This window comes from Acomys minous, assembly GCF_964271855.1.
Source record: "Acomys minous genome assembly, chromosome: 12".
In the NCBI taxonomy this organism is placed as follows: domain Eukaryota; kingdom Metazoa; phylum Chordata; class Mammalia; order Rodentia; family Muridae; genus Acomys; species Acomys minous.
Genome location: NC_140493.1, coordinates 55,890,391 through 55,911,980, shown reverse-complemented (window position 1 = coordinate 55,911,980; position 21,590 = coordinate 55,890,391). Strand labels below are relative to the sequence as shown.

Sequence of the window (21,590 nt, the reverse complement as noted above, 5' to 3'; positions counted from 1 at the left end):
GACAACCCCTTCTACTATGGCTCCTTGGGAGTCTGGAAGTATGGTGCGTTTATGAGGTTGAACACAGTGCCATCTTCAGAATGCCTTTGTCTTCTCATTCTGGTTGTCATATAAAGCTGCAGAGAAAGCCATAGAGCTTCGCAAGGAAACGTTACGACATTGTGTTTCTATGTGTAACTCGAAAAAATAAATAAATAAATAAATAAATAAATAACCAAAACCAAAAAACATCTGAAGACACTGATATTAGCATCACTTGAATGTAATAGACTTGTGCCTAGGAGTAAACTAAACTAGTAATGGCACTAAGGAAGTGAATGGAGTTTAACATCTATTAAACATTTGTTCAATCAGAGTGCCGGGAATTGAACTACAAGGTTTCTGTAGGTTATCTTATTTATTCGGTATAAGTTACCTGGAATGCTGCTGCAGCTCTTGAAAGAGTCAAGTTTGTAATGGATTGAAATGTAGCTACCTCAAAAAAAAAAAAAAAAAAGTAAGACAGTACATTTTCATATTACCAACAAACTCCACTTCCCTCTAAAAGCAGCGTTCTTGGTCTTTTTCAAGATGACAGGCAGCTTGCTAGCAAGCTTTTATGTCTCGACAAAGACCATGATCTGTGTGTGTTTTGCATGTGAAATCTGACATGGAACAGTGAAGATGTGAACTGCTGGAAATGTGGACTCCATTTTCATCATGTCACTGTCATTTCGTCATCTACTAACTATGCACATGGTTGTTAATGGCTTGTAAAGTTTTGCAGTTCCTCTGAACACTGCCGGTTCAAGCTTCCAATAGTGCTTGGATTTAAGAATCTGTAATCAACCAGGCGTGGTGACACATGCCTTTAATCCCAGCATAGAGAGAGACAAAGGCAGTCTGATCCCTATGAGTGCGAGGCCAGCCTGGTTGGTCTACAAATCAAGTCCCCAGGACAGCCCAGGCTACACAGAGAAACCCTGTCTCAAAGCAAACAAACAAACAAACAAACCCTTGTAGTCATTAAGTTGCCATTTTCTGCCCCTGGCCATTGTGATCTTAAGCACCATTGCATCCTTTGAAACTTGCCCGAGAAGTTCTGAGAAACAGAAAATGACAGCAGAGACTAGAGGGAGGTGCCGCCAAAGCCTTCTGCTGGATTCTGAAGCTCAAGAGTATGACGAGTAGTCTGAGGAAGCCAGGTCATGGGTACAGCCACTTGTTTCTACAATACTGACAAGGCATGCGGGGTGAGTTCAGACAGGAACTAGAGATGTTAGTCGTATCCATTTACCCAACTATTATGTGTTCACGGGATGGAAAGCCTTGGTTGAAGGAGAGATAAACCTGTTTTTTAGGATCCCAAGTGCAGGATAAAAATGGTCTTGTGAGAGAACAGGTGAGGTTAATCCAACAAGACTGACCACCTCGTGCGGGAGCTTGATTGTTGCCAGCTGGAAAGATCTCATGAACAGACTCTGGGAGGAGATATGTAAATGAGCCCAGAACTGGAGGCGGGGTTTTTTGGAGACTTGGGGTAGTTTTGGCTGTTCATCACTGTACTTCGAGACACTCCTAGAGAGAACTGCTTGAGGGAAGGCTTCGGGGCTCTGGCTTCTACTGAGGTTCTGGTTACTCTAGGTTCCAGCAGAAGAAATCCTGCTGATTGTGCCAGGAGAATCGTTCCTCGGAACTGATATCCTTATGGTTTTGTTATTGTGTCCATTAATCCTCATTTCCGATCATTTTGGTTAGTCGGGTTATAAGTGATGTATGCTGGGTCACTAAGTTAATGAAATATATTGGTTAAGAAAATTGAGCATATACTTGGTCTTAGTAGAGAAGCATCTAAGTACAGTATGACAAGGATTGATGGTATTACGACAGGCAGCTGGAGATTCCAGGGTGGTGGAGGGTATCAAACTTGCATTCCAACCATAGTTAGCAGTACTCAAATGCCTGTCGAGATAGAGAACACCAACATGGCTAATACTCAGCTTATCAAAGCTCTGGCTTCTGGGTACAGTTAGGACTATAAAACTGAAACTTGTTAAAGGCGGCCATGCCTTTCATTTGCTTTATGATAAGAAGGCACACAGAAGTGAAACATTGCTTTCCTTATCTCACTCCACGAGAGACTTTACAGGGTCAACTTAGTAAGACATCATGCAGAACATGCTGGCTCTGCTTCCAGAGTGCTCACTGAGCCAAGAGCAGGTACACTGCCATCAGACAGGTACAGTAGGCTGCCTGTGTGCAGAAATAGACGCCTACGAGTTTTACATACTGCCACCAGAGCTCAGGGACTGGGCTGGGCCACAGAAGAGGCCAGGCTCCAAAAAGGAAGTGTTGTGTTGCCAGGGAAAGCACACAAATCAAACTCGCAGTCTTGTCCACTTGAAAGCAGGGTATTGCTGGCTGAGCTGGGCCGGAAGGCAGGTCTGCAGAGATGTTCTGCGCCCGGAAAGGTATGTGCAAGGGTGTGCCGAGGCACTTTGGGAACTTAAGCAGATTTGAAAGGGTTCAGTTTTTGTTGTTGTTGTTATATTTTAAAAACCCAGGTGAACTGGCTGAACCTGACAATGCAATAGAAGGTCTGTCGCTACTGCTGGGTGGGGAGGCCCGGCCGGAGGAAATGTTATCAAAATATGAATTCTAAATTCAATATGTAGTTTTAAAAGACCTTGTATGTGTGTGGTTTCCTTGTGATTTCTTGTAAGAGTTGGCATGGATTATGAGTCTATAAGGAAGTGCTCAAAAAAAAAAAATAGATTTAAGCCATGATTTTGGCCTGTCTCATGTTCAGTGGCATTTGCAAGAAGTTATTAGTGACTTTCTTTTCAATCACTTGCCAGGGAAGCCTTGTCAGTCTGATTTCTGTATCTCCTTAAATGAAAGTTACACAGAATGTGACGATGACAGTGATCAAGCCATGTGTTCCTGCTGTTATTAACTCTGTATTACGGATTTATAAGCCTTGTGGTACATGTCATTAACCATTTCCTGACCATCTGCTTTAAAATTTCCTTAATGTTTTTTCCTTTAGTGTTTTATTTATGACTCTAAGTCTTATAACCTTTAGAGAAGTGGGAGGTTTTGGCAGTTTTATTTCTTCCTCCTTTTTTATGTTTCAAACTTTTGATCAAACAAACCAAAATAGCATTATCATTGATAGATCGACCTGTACTTTTAAATGGCAAGAGTGGAGATGTAAAAAGGAGTGAGGCACATAAGCACCGCCTTTGGTAGTTAATGGCCTGCAGCAGATGGCATTCATTATTGACTTTTAAAACAAAATTGCTCTACATTGTGATTTATTTATAGTTTTGCCTTCCCAAAGAAGTAATTACCATTAACTAGTTCAGTTTTTTTTTCTGTCACACACAATTATGCGTCAACATCAGAATATATGATAGTTTGCTACTTAGTCAACAAGATTTAATGATGTTAAAGAGTATTAGTTTTCTCAAATTAGTAATGAATTGATGGACACCATGAAGAGCTAGAAGGCTGTGTACTTCTTTTCATTTGGGTAATTTAAAATGCAATTATTTTACATCATAGAACAATTCATGTAATTATCATTGCAGAAAACAGAATGTGTTTAATTACAGATAAACAATTAACTTTTATTTTTCTTACTCATCACACAGATACAATGATAATTCTAATATATGCAAAAATCCTTAGGAAAAATATTTAGGCAAATGCTTTCAGGCTAAACAACTATAATTGTAGTCAAAAATTTTAAGCTTTTAAGTCACTGAGGTGGCTAATCACCACACACAACAGTGCCAAATACTTAAATCAATTATGCTTAGTACAAATCTTAACAGTAATCAAATTGTTATCAGTTTTATATGTACACAAAAACAGGGAAAATTTAGACATGACTTTATGGGTTTTACAAAAAAAATATGAAACTCCTTTTCAAAGCTGATGTTTGTCTGTTTCATAAATGAGCTAGAATTTACATTTTCTGGGATAGGAAGGTCTGAGAGGAACAGAATCCAGACCACTTTTAAATTTTATCAAAGGTCCTGGATCACTTCAGCCCCCTCTCCCTATCTCCTGGCCAGTCCAGCCCCCGACACCTATTCACTGCAGTTGCCCTTTTTCCGTTTTCCCTAACAAATATACCTCACATCCCTTGGCAGTTACACACACAGGCATCTCTTTGCACAAGTGAGTCTGTTTCCTTCACCAGTTGTCATTATTCCGAGCTGAAGGATAGTGATAAATATTTCATGCCTCTAGCACTTAAGCGCCTTCGCCTCCATTATGCACTATGCTTCTTTGTACCTATTTATAGTCACTTAATAAATGCTTATTGATTGTCAGGTGAAATTGTATTATGACTGATTTTGAAAATCCTTATGCTCTAATGTAATCACTGTCACTATAGTTCCTTAACTCTATGATGTGTCTTCCAAAGCTTGCATTTTTATTTTTCACTATTAAATATTATTTTAGAGTCCTGGGCATCCAATATGACATGAATTCTGCTGCTCAGCTGAACTGTAAGACTTATCACCACCTGCCTTTACACAAAAATCCCTCCTTCTTGTGTTTTCTCACACAATCAAAGGCATCTTTGGTTTGATAAATACAGCAGTGAGAGGGAGAGAGAGAGAGAGAGAGAGAGAGAGAGAGAGAGAGAGAGAGAGAGAGAGAGAGAGAGAGTCTTTTACTTGACCAATATGCTAAAGTCTGTGTACTTCGTATTCAAATTTTATACATCAGTTTTTTTCCTGTTGCTCACCCATGTCCATTTTGTCTCTCTTTAATTCTCTGCTGCTCCCTGGCATCTTTACATCGTAATTCTATCTGTTCTTTGTCCAGATGTCTTAAGGGAGTCATAGAAAATACTCAGAGAATATTATTAATAATTGAATTGTCAACATTCAACTGTAATGAAATGGACAGAGAATACAACTCTGATTCTAAAGACCAAGGCTGTCCTAGGATTGTGCTTCTTTTAAAAAGGGTATATTAAGCAATATGAACTTCCACTGGCCCACCCAAGGAAGTGAAACAGTGTTGTTTCTTTATCATTGTGAATATGCTAAAAAATGGTGGCCTTAAATGTGGCATATTTGCCACTTGGGCAAAGCCCTGAGTTTGATCTCTAGCATAATGAAAACAAAACTGAGACCAACTCTGACTGGTTTTCAGACTATAGGAAGGCTCAGGTCTAAGATAGATGCTGCACAAGTCTGGCCACCTGAGTTCAAGGAGAATAGAGACTCAATAAAGTTGCCCTTGGACCTCCAAATGCATACATACACATGTGCTCAAAATCATACACTTGCATATCATACACACAGGTATACCATTAATAATTGATAAACAAAAACACTGATGATGAAATATATATGGGAGTGTATATAAAACCACCAGTACTGTTAAATTATAAATTGTAAAGATTAAATAATAAATTTTAAGCATCACCACTAAATTATTACTAGGTTCACGTGTTAGAAAAAGCTTGGGAATAGAAGAGATTGTATAATTGATTATAAACTAATAAGGATTCATTCAGCCTGTTTAATTATCATCTCTGATAGTGACATGGTCCATAAACTATTTGGAATAAAACTGAGAATTCTGGAGTGCATCTACGGACAACTCGTGCACTTTCCAACTGTTCTGAATCTCAGTGGTGAGCATAAGCCAGCCTCTGAGAGCTTCTATCCTTTACTGAGTTAGCAACCAACAGCCCTCAGCACCTCCTGGGGATTAAAAATAAAAGACATACATTCCCCAATTCCTTCCCTATCTTTGTTCCTTCTATTTAAGAAACAACATAAGTGCTTTTAGCAGTGGATTTTGCATCATTGAAACTCACAGAACAAGTTGGACACTCCAGTGACAGTATATTAACATAGGCCTTATCCTGGTGACTTTGACCTTCAGGATGTCGTTTTGTGCTGGTTTGTTAATTCCTCTCATTCAAAGGACAGCACCAAAGGAGGAAGGGAAAAATCAGTGTTCTTTGTGTGATTATTTGTGTTGATTGGTCAAAGAAATGTGAACACATATTTTAACAAAGACCCCCCCCACACACACACACACAGCAAGAGTTATAAGTATAAGATAATGTGATTAAGGAAAATATACAACTCGTAATAGTTATTCTGAGAAGCCCTTCCTCTGTCACACGCAATGTAAGCATTCATTGAGTGGAGGTGATGCAAGGGGAGGTGACTTAAATGGAGTCAATCATAAAACCTCATATCCTTTTCCTGAAATTGTTAAGATTGACATCTTACAGTTGCCTACTGAAAAATGAATCTCAGAAAAGAACATACATATGTACAATTGCCAGGAAACCAAATTCTTAAGTCTTTAAAACAAAAAATCAACAGCAAAAATAACCTGGTTAGGATACTTGTGTGAGTGTGTGTATTTTATAATATTTGTTTTTTTATTGTGCTGAATTTCACAGTTTCAAAAACATAAAATGTGACTAAAACAAATATTATTATTGTAGCCTTGAAAGAGGATAATTCAATTGCTCTTAAGACACTACTGATGACTATGCTTGCTTCTGCTATAGTGACTACAAAACAAGATTTGTTTTTTTTTTTTTTTTTTAATTTTAGGCTGCTTTTTCCTTCTCTCACATATTACATCCATAGCACAGTTTTCCCTCCGTCTTCTCTTCCCAGCCTCCTCAGCTACATTTCTCTTCAGAAAAGACAGGTCTCCCACGGATTTCAACCAAACATGGCATTCAAGTTGCAATAAGTCTAGACACCTCTTCTTCTTTTAAGGCTAGAGGAGGCTACCTAGTGGGAGAAAAGGGGTCCTCGGAACAGGAAACAGAGTCAGAGACAGCTCCTGCTCTCACTATTAAGAGTCACTCAAGAAGACCAACCTACACAGTTGTAGCATCTGTGCAGGGGCCTGGGTCAGTCCTGTGCAGGCTTCCTGATTGGCTTTTCCGTCTCTGTGAGCCCCTATAGGCCCAGGGTAGTTGATTCTGTAGATTTTCTTGTGGTGTCCTTGACCCACTCTGCCTACCTACTACAATCCTTCCTCCTTCTCTTCTGCAGGATTCCCGAAGCTCTGCCTAATGTTTGGCTGTGGGTTTCTGTATCTGCTCCCATCCATAGCTGGATGAAGACTTTCTGATGACTCTGATAAATAGATTGGCCAGGCATCAATCTATGAGTTTAGTAGAATATCATTAGGAATCATTTCACAGTGTGTGTGGGGGGTGGGGTGGGAGGTGTGTGTGTGTGTGTGTGTGTGTGTGTGTGTGTGTGTGTGTGTGTGTGTGTGTGTGTGTATGCCAGAAATGTTTGGTTCTATCCTTAGTGTCTGGATCCTGCCTCTCCTGGCAGTGTCAGGGGTGGGCTCCCTCTTGTGGAACGGGTCTCAAGTTGGACCAGTCATTTTACCCTAGCACACCTTATAGGAAAGACAAATTGTAGTGGAGGTTTTGTGGCTGAGTTGGTATCCAAATCCCTCCACTGGAAGTCTTGTCTGGTTACAAATGGCCAGTTCAGGCGCCATAGCCCCCATTGCTAGGAATCTTAGGTAGTGTCACCCTCATAGACTCCTAGGAGTTTTTGTTGCACTAGATTTCTAGCTCATCCATGAGATGCCCCCTCCCCCCGCTAATTCCAGTTGCTTTTCCCAGTACTGTCTCCCTCCATCCTTCCCCAACTTGATCCCTCCTGTTCCCATCCCCACTTGCCCCCAGTCCACCTGTTATATCTGTTCTATTTCTCCTTCCCAGGAAAATTCATGTGTCTCCCCCTGAGCACTCCTTGTTACTTAGCCTCTCTGGGTCTGTGGATTATATCATGGTTATTACTTTACAGCTAATATCCACTTATAGCAAGTATATACCATGTTTGTCTTTCTGGGTCTGGATTACTTCACTCAGGATGATTTTTTTTTCTAGTTTCATCCATTTGCCTGCTTATTTTATGATGTTATTTTTTTTAACAGCTAAGTAATATTTCAATGTGTAAACATACCACATTTTATTTATCCATTCTTTGCTTGAGGGACATCTAGGTTGGTTCCAGATCTGGCTATTAACAAATAAAGCTGCTATGAACATACTTGAGCAAATGTCTTTGTTGTATAGTGGAACATCTTTTGGGTATACGCCCAGGAGTGATAGAGCTAGGTCTTGAGGTAAAGCTATTCCAAGTTTTCTGAGAAAGCACCAGATTGATTTCCACAGTGGTTGTACAGGTTTGCACTTCCACCAGCAATGGGGGAGTGTTCCCCTTACTCCACATCCTCACCAGCATGTTCATTGATTTTAGCCATTCTGACAGGTGTGAGACAGAATCTCAGAAACATTTTTATTAGCAAAATCAAACATAGTCTGATGACTACGATTGTTGAACATTAGGTACCTCTTAGGCCACTTGAGACTCCTCTGTTTAGATTTGTACCTCATTTTTAATTAAATTATTTGGTTTGTCGATGTCTAGTTTCTTGAATTCTTTAGACATTTTGGAAATTAGCCCTCTTTGACATGTAGAATGAGTGAACATCTTTTCCCATTCTGTAGACAGTCAATTTGTCCTATTGACAGAGTCCTTTGTTTGGCTGATTTTTTTTATTTTTTATTTTTTTTCCTTTTTTTATTAATTTATTCTTGTTACATCTCAATGGTTATCCCATCCTTTGTATCCTCCCATTCTTCCCTCCCTCCCATTTTCCCCTTATTCCCCTCCCCTATGACTGTTCCTGAGGGGGATTACCTCCCCCTGATATGCTCATAGGGTATCAAGTCTCTTCTTGATAACCTGCTGTCCTTCCTCTGAGTGCCACCAGGTCTCCCCCTCCAGGGGACATGGTCAAAGGTGAGGCACCAGAGTATGTGAGAAAGTCATATCCCACTCTCCACTCTACTGTGGAGAATGTTCTGACCATTGGCTAGGCTGATTGTTTTTAGGCGAAGGACCTATGAAGCACAGGTGACCTCATTCTTCCTGTATGGTTGAGGCTAGCCTCTAACAACTGATCCACCTGCTTCCACCTCTAAAGTTCTGGAATTACAGCCATGTACCACCGTAGACCATTTTGTAAAGAGGTAGATTTTAATGGGCCTGCTGGTTTTGAGAATAACATACTCTTAAGAGGCAAGAGCAAGAACAGCAATGCTGTGCTGAGGCATCTGCGGGTGGACATGGGAACGGAAGGATCACGTTTGTAGTCACTAGCTGCAAGTGTTAATTTCTCCTATTTCTTTTTCTGCAGCTAACAGCCTTTTTTCAATATCTTGCTTAAGGTACCTTCCTCATTCCATTCTCATATTTCTTTTGCTGTTTTTTTGAGATCTTTTTCTTCCCATGCAGGCCGTGTCCTGTCATCTAAGGAGCCATAACTAATGCAGAAACTATGTCTTGCTATCACTGAAATGGGTTCTACATTCACAAAGATGAATATGTTGCATATTTTGGCTAGCTTTCCCTCAATTTCTGCCTCCAGTACTATTTCTTCAAGGGGAAAGGACGCCAATGACCATTTGTTTCCTTTGAAGTGCATGGTTGCACATTAACTTCTCAGCCCAGATAGTTACTGTGTCAATCATGATGGTGGTGATCCTCCAGCAGCCAGGGAAGAAAATAGTAAGATGTTATTTTTCCACAGATGGTAATAAAAACACATGCAAGTCATGGGTTCTACCACTCAGCTACATATTCCCAGCCCCTCCGCCCCCAGGAGTTTCTTCCACATTCTTTCATTGCAGCTAAGTGGAAAAACGCCAGTGTCATCTGACTTACACACAACAGTCATACGCAACAGATATTTGTCACCGTTACATTCTATTTTTAAACACAATAGGACTTTTTTTTTTTGACATAGTTTAAATAAAATAATGTACACTATGAAAAAAAAAAGTAGAACCCTATGGGAAAATATAGTATGAAACCACGTGTTTAATTACTCTGTGTCCTGCCAGGAAGAGACAATGGGACTGCAGGCTTGGTTTGGGAAAAGAGGCAGACACCGGAAATTAAAGGACTCTCTGAAGAAGTCATTCCTGAAAGAAGCAAGGAATGCCAAAGACATGTGTGTCCTCTCTCACAACTCTTCCCTACAGGACTGAACCAATTAGGAGGCATTTTAAAATTTTGTTTCAACTAGTTTGAATCGACATTCCAGGCAAATCAGTTACTAGAAGGAGTATTGAAATTAATGTGGTAGTGTACCATCTTACTCAAAGGCAGCATACGGACCCTTCTGGAGATCAGGTTTTTCAAACTAACTCAAGCTCTTCTTCACAGGGCTCAAACTACAGGGTACTGTCAACTCAGAGCAATAAATTATTTTCCACATTTTTATATTTGCTAAAATCTTAGGCCAACTTTAGCTTCCGACCCTCAACAGTATGAGAGGTCGTTTATCCTGAGCCTATTTGGTATGAATTACATCCTGTGTGCACTGCCTGATAACGCCTCACTTGTTTAGAAAAGTCAGGTGTTCAGTTGATCATTTTCCCCATCCAAATCACTCTGGACTTCCGCCGCTGTCACCCAAAGCCTAGCTGTCAAATGTAGCTTAGTGGCAGACGGATCCCATTTCAGGTCCTTATCTAGAGAGCTTAGCGTGGTCTTTATATCAACAAGCCAGTAAAAAAGATAAAATGTTTAGATAACAAATGCTAAGGAGAAAATAGTAGAGTCATGCGATTGCCCTGGGCAGAAGGTAGACAGTGGTGCAATTAGTTTGGGTAATGATGGGGCATCGCTGAGAAGGTGTCATTAGAGCTGGCGCTCATTGTACAAAGGCGGCAACATGAGAGGATCTCACGGAAGAGCAAGCTGGGTGTTGAGAAGGGCCTTGAGGTGGAAATGAATTCTCTTTTTTTTTTCACCATATGGAAGTGTCTCGGTTACGGTTTCTATTGTGCGGAAAGATATCACGGCCATGGCAACTCTCATAAAGGAAAACATTTAATTGGGGGTTGGCTTACAGTTTCGAGATTTGGTCCATTTTCATTATGGCAGGAAGCATGGCCTCGTGCAAGCAGACATGGTGCTGGAGAGAGGTAGCGGAGAGTTCTATGCTATCCAGATGGGCAGGCAACAGGCAGAGCGAGTGAGCCACTGGGCCTGGCTTAAGCATCTGAAATCTAAAAGCCCGCCCCCAGTGACACACTTCCTCCAATAAGGCCACAGCGACTCCAACAAGGCCACAGGTCCTAAAGTCCTAATCCTTTCAAATAATGCCACGCCCTCTGAGGCTGTGGGGGCAGTCTTCATTCGTGCTATTGGAAGGAAGGACAATATGACCCACCAGACTGGAGGAATACAGAATCACATCCTTGTGAGTGGACTGGCAGAACACTCAGACCTGACCCTCACCTGTGCCCACAAGCACTGAATTGCCCATTAGATGTGTCCATTAGGCTGGTGGCCAGTAAGGCCTATCTCCTGTCTCAAAACCTATAGGAGACTGGAGTTACAGGCACACGCACGCTCTCTCTCTCTCTCTCTCTCTCTCTCTCTCTCTCTCTCTCTCTCTCTCTCTCTCTCTCTCTCTCACACACACACACACACACACACACACACACACACACACACGGCCTCACCTAGTTGTGTGAGTGCTGGGATCCAAAGTTGCTTCTCATACTTGTGAGGTAAACATTCTTATCCCTAAGCCATCTTACAAAACCCTTTTGTAGAAAAAGAAGGAAAGATAGTTTTGAAATTCATTTTCAAAAGTTAGGCTCGAACAATTCTTCCTTTTTTTTTTTTTTTTTTTTTTTTTTTTTTTTGCTTTAGCAACTGCTGTGTAGCATAACCTTGATTGGAATTTGGTAGCTTTTCTTTTCTTAAATCCAGCCCTTCCCATATTTCTGTGTTGATGTATTACTTCTCTTATTGTCTCTTACTCCTTTGCTTGCTTACCTGACTGATGAAATTTTTGTTGTAAATTTGTTTTCTTTAAAAGTATCTTATTTTCTTATTTTGAGTACACATTTACTAAACTTAGTATAAGCGTGTAATGGTTTTTATCTGTTTTCTACTGTTCTAATGAGACACACACTTTATAACATCTGCCAAACTTTTATTTTAGCATTATAGGCCCTTGCAGCCTTGTTTTCAAACTACCACTATAAGGTCCTAAACATGGGGAAATATCTTGTAGGTTTTATTCATTGGTGTTGTGACACATTTTTTAAAATATTAGATAAGTTTAATGCTTCGTGATTTCAAAAATCATTCAATATATTTACAGCTTTCAAGCTTTATTGTATATCTAGCCTGTTTTTTTTTTTTTGCTATTTAAGCCTATATGGTAGTTAACATTTTAAATTACATTATAATCTTAATGTGCTCAATAACTTCCTTAAAGAGGTAGCTAATTTCTCTTGTATTATTTAAAATGAAAACTATTAAATAATATTTTCAAACATGAATATTAAAAATATTAAAGATATAAATGCTTTTTCTCTGATATGTGTTGATGCTTTTCCAAAATAGTCACTCATAAGCAACATCACAGATACTAAAGTACTTGTAGATATCATATAAACAACTTAAATCAAGAGAAAGAGATGTTGTCTTTTTCAGCAAAATAGGTTCAGAAGCACACACGTGAGAAATGGGGAGAGTTCACTATGGGAATGTTGACATTTCAAAAGGCAACTTAGTTTCCCCTGTGGTGTCTCTGTCCCACCTTCTGGGTTAGCAGAAGAAAGTAGCCCTTCCACACAGTCTAGCTTCTTTAGTGTCTAAGATTCTCCAGATTTCTTTGCCTCTCAGTCTCCTTATCTTATGTTGATACTCTGCAGCAAAATAGCTTCAAGGGACTGTAAAAGCACTGTGCTGCTGCTGTAAGAAAAACCTATAGCTAGGCATGGTGGCACATGCCTGTAAGCCCAGCACTCGGAGAGGCAGGGGCAGGCAGATCTCTGAGTTTGAGGCCAGCCTGGTCTACAGAGGGAGTCCAGGACAGCCAAGGGTATAGAAAAAGCCCTGTCTCAGAGAGGGAGGGAGGGAGGAAGAGAGGGAGGAAGGGAAGGGGAAGGGAGGGAGGGAGGGAGACAGAAAGGAAGGAGAAGAAGAAGAGGAGGAGAAGGAGGAAGAAGAGGAGAAGGAAGAGGAGGAGGTGGAAGAGGAGGAAGAGAGGAGCAAAAGGGAGAAAAAGGAAGGAAAGAATGAAGGAAGGAGAAAGAGAGAGAGAGAGAGAGAGAGAGAGAGAGAGAGAGAGAGAGACAGAGAGAGCACTGCATTCCTGTGGTTAATGAGACTCTGTGCTGTGTTGTAAGCTCCGTGACAGTGTTTGATTTACTGTTCTCCAATCAATGTGGTAAGTGGTTGATGCCACTATCACCAGTACAGAAAGGGAAAGGTAGCAATATGATCCAGCTAGCAGGCTACCCAAGTACTTTTTTTCTGTCACTTTCCTGTAGTTGAATGTTTAGCCTACTGATACTTAGCTCTTCCATCTCCAGTGGCGAACTTAGCTCATGTATTTCTTGATTTCTAACAGAAAATCCAGACTGTGTGCCAATCAGTAATAATAAACATCATTTCCAAGACACCATCGCTTGTGGGGTTTATGGGTAGCATAATTAAGCATTTGGAATGTGAGACCTGTCTTAGTTACTTTTCTGTTGGCTTGATAGAATACCATGACTAAGGAAACTTATAAAAAGAAATGTTTAGACTGGGGCTCCAGTTCAAGAAGGTTCATGACCGCTAGGCAGGGAGCATGGTGACAGGCATGGCACTGGAGCACTTAGGTCAGGGCTTCCATCTTGAACCAGAAGCATGAGGCAGAGAAAGCTAGCTGGCAATGGTATGGGCTTTTGAAACCTCAAAGCCCACCCGTAGTGACACATTTCCTCCAACACGGCCATACCTCCTAAACCTTCCCAAACATCCACCAACCAGGCACCAAGTATCCAAAACATATGACACCATGGCAAGGGAGGCATTCTCATTCAGACTACTAGGAGCCTTAATGTTTTCCATGACAGGACGATTATTGGGAAAGGTGGATATTTTCACTACTATATACACAAAAGTGCACCGTAGTCCACTTAGAAATCTCCCATGCTTGTTCTTGCACAGAATGGCTTTATATGGCACTCCTTAAGTGAACTCCGTCCTCTTTTCCTGCTGCCCTCAGATCCATTTTACACTTAGCTTAGTGGCTTTTCTCTTTCGAAAAGTCCTTCAAGCTCTCCCACTACCCCAGTTCACATACGCCATAGTCTCTATCGTGGCTCCCACAGCCTTTCATTCTTCTTAAGAATCTCTTGCGCTTTCCATTCTCTTCATACTGAGCTACTGTCAATAAGTCTTTCCATTGTGTTGCTTTAAGGGATCAGTTGGAAAATAAAAAGTAAATACCATCACCACCACCATCACCACCATCACCACCACCACCATCACCACCACCACCATCACCACCACCATCACCACCACCACCATCACCACCACCACCACCACCACCATCACCACCACCACCACCACCACCATCACCACCATCATCATCATCACTATCATCATCTTTTGAGAACTTACCTTTCCCCAAGTGCCAAGGACTCGTCTGGTCTTGTTGCTTCTGTATATTATTTCATTAATATTCCCACTCTCCATTGTGTGTGTGTGTGTGTGTGTGTGTGTGTGTGTGTGTGTGTGTGTGTGTGTGTAAAAGCTCTATTTTACCAAAAAAAATTATTTTTAAAAAATCAGATTTGGAAAGGTTAGGTAACTCACCCAAGGTCACACTTATAGATAGAAACAGTGTTGTAATTTTATCTGCCCTGCTCTGGAGTTGGTGGTTTTATAGATCTTACTGCTGTCTGGCACGCTGCCTTGTGTACAATTCCGCTTGATTAAATATTCATTCTTAAAACCACATTATTATAAAACTTATAGTGTCTAGAAAAAAAACTTTTCTTCCTCCCCTTGTCCCCCAAGGTTAGGTGGCCCACCCCTTTCTTGGCTCTCTGTAGCTGCCCAGTCTTGACGTGCCGCCGTCTGTCACCTGCACCCTCACCGTGCTGGGGAGTGAGCATGAGATGATGTCTTCAGCTCCTTACTGCTGATCCGTGGGCTGTTCTGCAGGCTCAACTACTGCTCTCCACTTACCCTCCTCTGACCTAAGCCCCAGGCAGAGGACCCAGCAAGTGTTCAACAATTCCAGGGTGAGGCAGGCTTAACTGTGTCTTGAAGTATGTGGCACTCCCTTCAGGGATAAATTCCTGCTGCTGTGTGGTGTGGTGCTTCAGTAACAGGTCAGCCAGCACGCGGCTAGATTGTTGTGAAAGAGCACAGACGCAAAGGGTGACTGATAAGGAGATCGCAAAGCATCCCTTTGACCTCATCCCCCTTTTCTCGCCAGTAAGCAAAGGAATGACTTACCCCAACAGTGAAAAGGTGCAGGAAGAGAAGCAACATTTTAAAACAATGAAATAAAAAGAAAACCCAATTTTAAAAGTAGCAGCGACATCTTATACTCTTTGTTAATACTTTTTAAAATCTATTTAGTTTATCTACCATCCCATTACATACCATTTTACAGTCATACCATTACTCACAGAATTACTAGGAAGCTAGGGATTCACAAATATTCCTACATTTGAACATCTTACAGCAGGGGAGAAGTCAGCAGAGAAGCAGAAGGCCACTCCGTGAGTCAGCAAAGGCTCTAGGAATGGAGCTTTGACCTTCTGTCCTCGAGTGCCCAGCCCTAGGCATCCAACTGCTGCCTTGTTTTCTGAAGAGTTTGTAGTACAATTGCCAAAGTAAACCTTGTCATTGTCACTGTTGTTATTTTTTTATGCGTGATAACATATTTGACCATGTCCCCTGGAGGGGGAGACCTGGTGGCACTCAGAGGAAGGATAGCAGGCTACCAAGAAGAGACTTGAGACCCTATGAGCATATACAGGGGGAGGAGGTCCCCCTCAGGAACAGTCATAGGGGAGGGGAATAAGGGGAAAATGGGAGGGAGGGAGGAATGGGAGGATACAAGGGATGGGATAACCATTGGGATGTAATATGAATAAATTAATAAAAAATTAAAAAAAGAAAACTTATAAGCAGATGTTTGCCTTTAGTTATTGTCATTATTATGTATTGTTGTTTCAGATAATACAGATGTATTTCTATAATCTAAACCATCCACTAAAGAGCTTAAACATTCAAAATTATTTTATTAATGATAAAACACGTGCATGTTCACCATTTGTAATTCCACTGAGAAAGAATGCAAACATTTTCATAAACTGTTTTAGAGAGGAAAAGAACCCTTAATTAGTAGACCCCCATTCATTCTTGGGTCGTATTTATTGGTTTCATGATCTGATATACCTCTGGATGGAGACAGCTACAATGTGGTCCAAAATAATAGTCAGTGTCTAGGAATTTATAGATGAACCCTAAACATTCTATTCCACTGCCTTGCCTCCTCTTTCCATGGACAGGAAGTTGCTTCAAAGAAGTAAACTTCATGATAGTTGAGACATTAATTCCTTAGGTGTCATTACTTCGTCGACAGTATTGAGGAAATGTCAGTCTCCTTGGCCCTGAGGCTATTGCAGAGATAATGATATGTGGAAATGGGCTAACTGGTAGAGTCTTAGAACTGAAAGAGCCCCCTCATTGTGAAATCTAACGCTCTCACACTTTCCTCTAAGAAAACAGGCGCAGGGATGGAAGCTGCTGTGCCGGTGAGCCTCACGCAGGAGTCTGGAAACCGAGTCTAGTTGGGTTGGCTCCACTGTGACTCTGTTGTTGGGGTGCACGGTGCTCCTGTTCTGATACCGGGTAGTTGGGGAGATGTCGTGTGTGTTTTTACCCTTGATGGGCACAAAGAGGCTGTTATGCAGGTGGGTGGGCGATAGGGATCATTAGATAATGCAGAAGAGGAAGCAACTTGATGGCCAATGAGGAAAGAGGACGTATAAGGAGGCATGTTTATTATTATTAACTAGAACTTTTCCTTTGCTAGATCCCTCCTTGTTAATTAATCATCATAAATATCTGATTGTATAGAATTAGCAATCACATCGCTTATTTTTTGACATCTTTCTAATTCTAAGACTTCTATTTAATTCCAGGCAGCTGTTACCTATGAGCATCAGGGCTTGCTCTCTGTTGTGTTGCTGCCTGGAATAGTGTGGGGCGGAGCCAGAAGTGAGGAAGCTCCCAGGACTGCTTGGAGTGGAAGGGAAGTAGGGAGTTGTTACTTGGAATGGAGACAACAAGGCTGTTGAAGAGTAATTATGTCTATTACAGGTTGGGAGATGAAGGGTCAGGAAGACCAGGGTACGCGTGTGTGTGGTGAGATGTGAGGAGGCTGGGACTGGGGGCTCCTGCAAGAGCTGAGTGAGTTCTGCGTGCTTGGGAAACCAGCAAAACGTTCTTTCCTCAATTTCCTCATCTGCATAAGGAGAACGTGTTTATCCATACACGTATAAACCTTGCTACAAATATACAATTACAACCTCTGGTTTTCTAAAATGTTGCAACTGTTTAATGAATGCATGCTAGTTGTAAAAAATACAGTTTCCCCAGGACATTTCCATACATTCCTGTAACATATGTTGATCCTATTCTCCCTCACTATTCGTCTCATTCTTCCCCTTTCCTCAGTGCCCAGTGGTCTCTCTTTCCCCGTCATATCTTTCTTCTCCCTAACTCCACATCACAGTAAACACATCATGCATGGTTTGGGAGGTGAAGTTGCCTTCTGTTCAGCATGCTGATCTCCGGGTTCCTTCCATATTCCAGCAAAGGATACGATTCATTTCTTCTCTGTGGCTGAATGAAAGCCCATTGTGTACGCATGGCTCTTTTTGTACTCATCCACCCAAACAACATCCACCTAGGCCAGAGCCATGGCTTGCTGTCTTCAGCAGTGCGGTGGTAAGCATCAATGTGGAGGTTTCCCTTGAGCAAGATGGTTTTGATGCTTTGGGGGTTATACCATTTAGTGAAGTCACTGGGTAGTTCTACTCTTTTTTTTTTTTTTCTTTATTATTATGTATACAGTGCTCTGCCTGTGTCTACACCTGCAGGCCAGAAGAGGGCATCAGATCACATTATTGATGGTTGTGAGCCACTATGTGGTTGCTGAGAACTGAACTCAGGACCTCTGCAAGAGCAGTCAGTGCTCTTAAGTTCTACTCTTAACTTTTGAGGAACCTCCACACTGCTTGCCACTGCAGAAGTGCACTCTCACCAGCAGTTCATTTGGTGAAACAGACCCTATTCCTCTTACATCTTTACAGCATTTATACATGTTTTCTTATAATGACTATTGCTAGCTTTCTGTGGGGATGATGGTCAGTTTTATTAAATGCCTACAGATGGAATTTCAAATTGCAAAACAAACCAAAGTCTTCAGGAATAATGTCTCTTAAACTGCATATGATTTGCAGCATTTTTCATTTATTAGCTAAGCGTCTTACCAAAAAAAAAAAAAAAAGCCTCAGAATATATTTGTATTGTGAACTTTTAAGTAGATATAAATTGAATTATGAAAGTTAAAACACTTTATAGTTGGGAGCTTAGTTTGGGATCACATAGTGAACATTTAATATGTTTTTATTGCCTTACTAGTAGGTGCCATCTTATTCAGTCAGCCAGTATTTATTGAAGAGCTACTATGTTTCTGTAATGAGCTGAATTGGGTCATTGAAGATCATAACCATTCTGCTAAGAAATATTATCTAATAAGGCTGTATACGCATTTAGTGACTTTCCACACCAACATATACAGGATATACAGTGCTGATATGGCTATTTAATTGCCAACTGGAGAAAAAAATCCATCAGTGAAGCTCTAGGCCAGTGTTCTGAGGAAACTGCCACATCTGATGTTTATTATGATGTGTGGTGTAATACTACAGCCTCATAAGGATGCTGGGCCAAAAATATGCTAAATACTTAGCATGGAAATAAACACAAAGTCAGATTCCTTGGGAAATTTTTAGTTTCTATCCTAGAAAAAAAGACAAATGTGATTAATAATCATTGAAAAGTGTATTGATATTTTCCTTAAGAGAAATCATAGGCTAAACATAAGCTTCCTAAAAAATTTAGAATATAAAAAGATACAACGCTGATCCAGTTAGATAGACTCTTCAGAGTTTAGTCAAAAGGTTTGGAGAGAGAAAATATTGATTTCTCTGGTTATGATAAAACAGATTCTATTCCCCAAGTCATGTAGTTTTATCTTTGTAATGTCATTTATTACTTGAATAATTAATTATTAAAAAACTGTTTTCTTCTAAATGGCTGAATTTTGGAAAACTGATTTGGCTTAAGGTCAGAAAATGTTTTTAAGATATTTTGTGTCTGAGTAATTATATTCCATCTAGCTCCGTCTATGTTTGGCTTGTATCAATAATTTCAGGTTAAACTCATCCAAATGTCTGAAATAAAACAAGTTGTCAAATAACATAGTGTTCTCTAAATTTATACGTGCTTCCTTCGCTGGCTGGTGCTTTTTCTGTATCAGTCTTAATTTTGGCTTCAGTGCAATAGATGGACGGAAGGACAAGCGGGTGGTTAAAGAGAACGTTAAAGAAAGAAAAATACTATATACACTGCTGGGTTTTATTTTTTTTACTTACATTTTTGCTTCCTTTTGTCGATGTAATGGTGTGGTCTGCCTGCAGTCTCAAGTTATTATTTGCTGGTGGCGAATGCAAACACTGCAGTCCCCAGAACACACAGTGGCGAGCACTGCATCACTGTGGTGATGTCAGCATCACTCTGTTCTGTTACCTCCAGGTGGAAGTGCCCCAATTAACTCTTCTAAAGTAACTGACTTCCAGAATCTTCCAAGTGTTTTTCTTTCCTCTCAGTATTCCTTGCTAAGCCTAACCTCTTAATGTTACTTTCCATACCATTACACCAAGAAAGTGAGTCTATGGAACAAATGTATTCAAAGATCTATAGGAATATCTGGGGGAAAAAAAGAGAGAGAAAGAAGAAAGAAGAAAGAAGAGTAAAACGATGTTGGGCTCATAACCTAATTTGTTTCTGCACTGATCATTTAGGCCATGGAGGATGACTCTTAAGCATTTCTGTGCTGATGGAATTCACTATAAAGAAGCTACGAATTTACAAGTCGTGCTCCACCTTGTAATTGCAGATTTCATGTCCACGTCAGTCATTTGCTGTGTGTGAAATCATTCATAAAGTTCAGACTGCACTGTGCTATCTGGTATTTTCCTCAGCCTCCTTCTGTAGTGTCTTAGAGTTCTTCAAATAACAAGATTGTTTGGGGCTGGGCTCTCTGAACTTCACTGGCCTATAAAGAGAAGGAAATTCTTAGGCTTGTAAGTTCAACATCTAGTAACCTCTTTCAAGTTTACTCTCTAGCTTAACCCTTTTCTTCACATCAAAACCACATTTCTACTGACGCCTAGAAAGCCATGTGATTCCCAATGGGTTCATAGTATTATATATGATTAAGCATCAAAGTCCCTTGGTTTAGGATTTTTTTTTTATGCTGATTGTTTTCAAAACAGTTTGTATTGCATTTTTTATTATTTACATTTTATGATGAACTATTGGAAACTTGGATGACTTGATGTGAAATATAAACAGTCTGAGATAATCTGAAAGTAAAACAACCAAAAGCTTATAAGATTCTGCCTGGTTTTGTGATACATGTCGCACAGAAGCCAGGGAGAGCTCTACCTCAGGACAGGGGAACCTAAAATGGACAGAGTTGAAACACTGGTCTTCAAAGAAATGTTGTAACAACTGAAACATTTGGAGGAAAAGGACTATAGGATCAACAATACAATCAACACATATTTATTGAATACTTAACATGTTTGTCCTCGTGGCGACCATCTAGAGTAGGAAGGGTCATTTCACCTGTTCACAAGAAACAAAATTACAGAAATGTACATAACTAGTTTAAGGGGAGACATGTAACAAGTGAGGGAAACAAAAATTGAATCATAGACATTTAATTCTAGAGCCTACTCTTTAACACCAGGGGCACCAGAAAAGCAGAATATTCTAACAGAAAAACTAGTTCGTTGAACTACACAATTTTTTTCTTTTTCTTTTTTATTAATTCATTCATATTACATCTCAATAATTATCCCATCCCTTGTATCCTCCCATTTCTCCCTCCCTTCTGCTTTCCCCTACTCCCCTCCCCTATGACTCCCCTGTATATGTTCATAGGGTATCAGGTCTCTTCTTGGTAGCCTTCTATCCTTCCTCTGGGTGCCACCAGGCCTCCCCATCAAGGGGATGTGGTCAAATATGTGGACAAATGGATTGAACTAGAAATGATCATAATGAGTGAGTTAACCCAGAAGCAGAAAGACTCAACTGGTATATACTCACTTATATCTGGACACTAGTCCAAGGAGCATGTCCCATGAAAGTCTTCACTTATCAGGAAAGCTGGACAGAGGGGAGGACATCCTACTGAAACCACATAATTCTTTAAGGGATTAAGCGAGCAGACCTGAATCATTTTGAGCTTTGACTTGTTGTCATTTGTTATTTTAAAAAGCAGTTCTGAAGGATGTCTATGTTAAATAATAACTTGAAAGAAAGCATGCAAAAACAACACATGGAAGAGAGCCCAGGATAACTGGCCCACCTGTAAGCCACTGGCATGCAATACAC

General features: G+C 40.5%; 1 protein-coding gene across 5 annotated transcripts in view; it reads left to right on the top strand.

Annotated features, from left to right (window-relative positions):
- Positions 1 to 21,590, top strand: part of OXR1 (oxidation resistance 1) — a 325,549-nt gene that overhangs the window by 215,054 nt on the left and 88,905 nt on the right. The window contains exon 1 of one of the 5 annotated variants that reach the window (XM_084747933.1): positions 2,341 to 2,450. The exons of the other annotated variants lie outside the window; for them this stretch is intronic. Within the exon in view, the coding sequence (XP_084604059.1) occupies positions 2,432 to 2,450 (19 nt within the window). The 5' untranslated portion in view covers positions 2,341 to 2,431. Of the gene's footprint in view, positions 1 to 2,340; positions 2,451 to 21,590 lie in introns of those variants that run through there. 5 annotated transcript variants of the gene reach the window in all.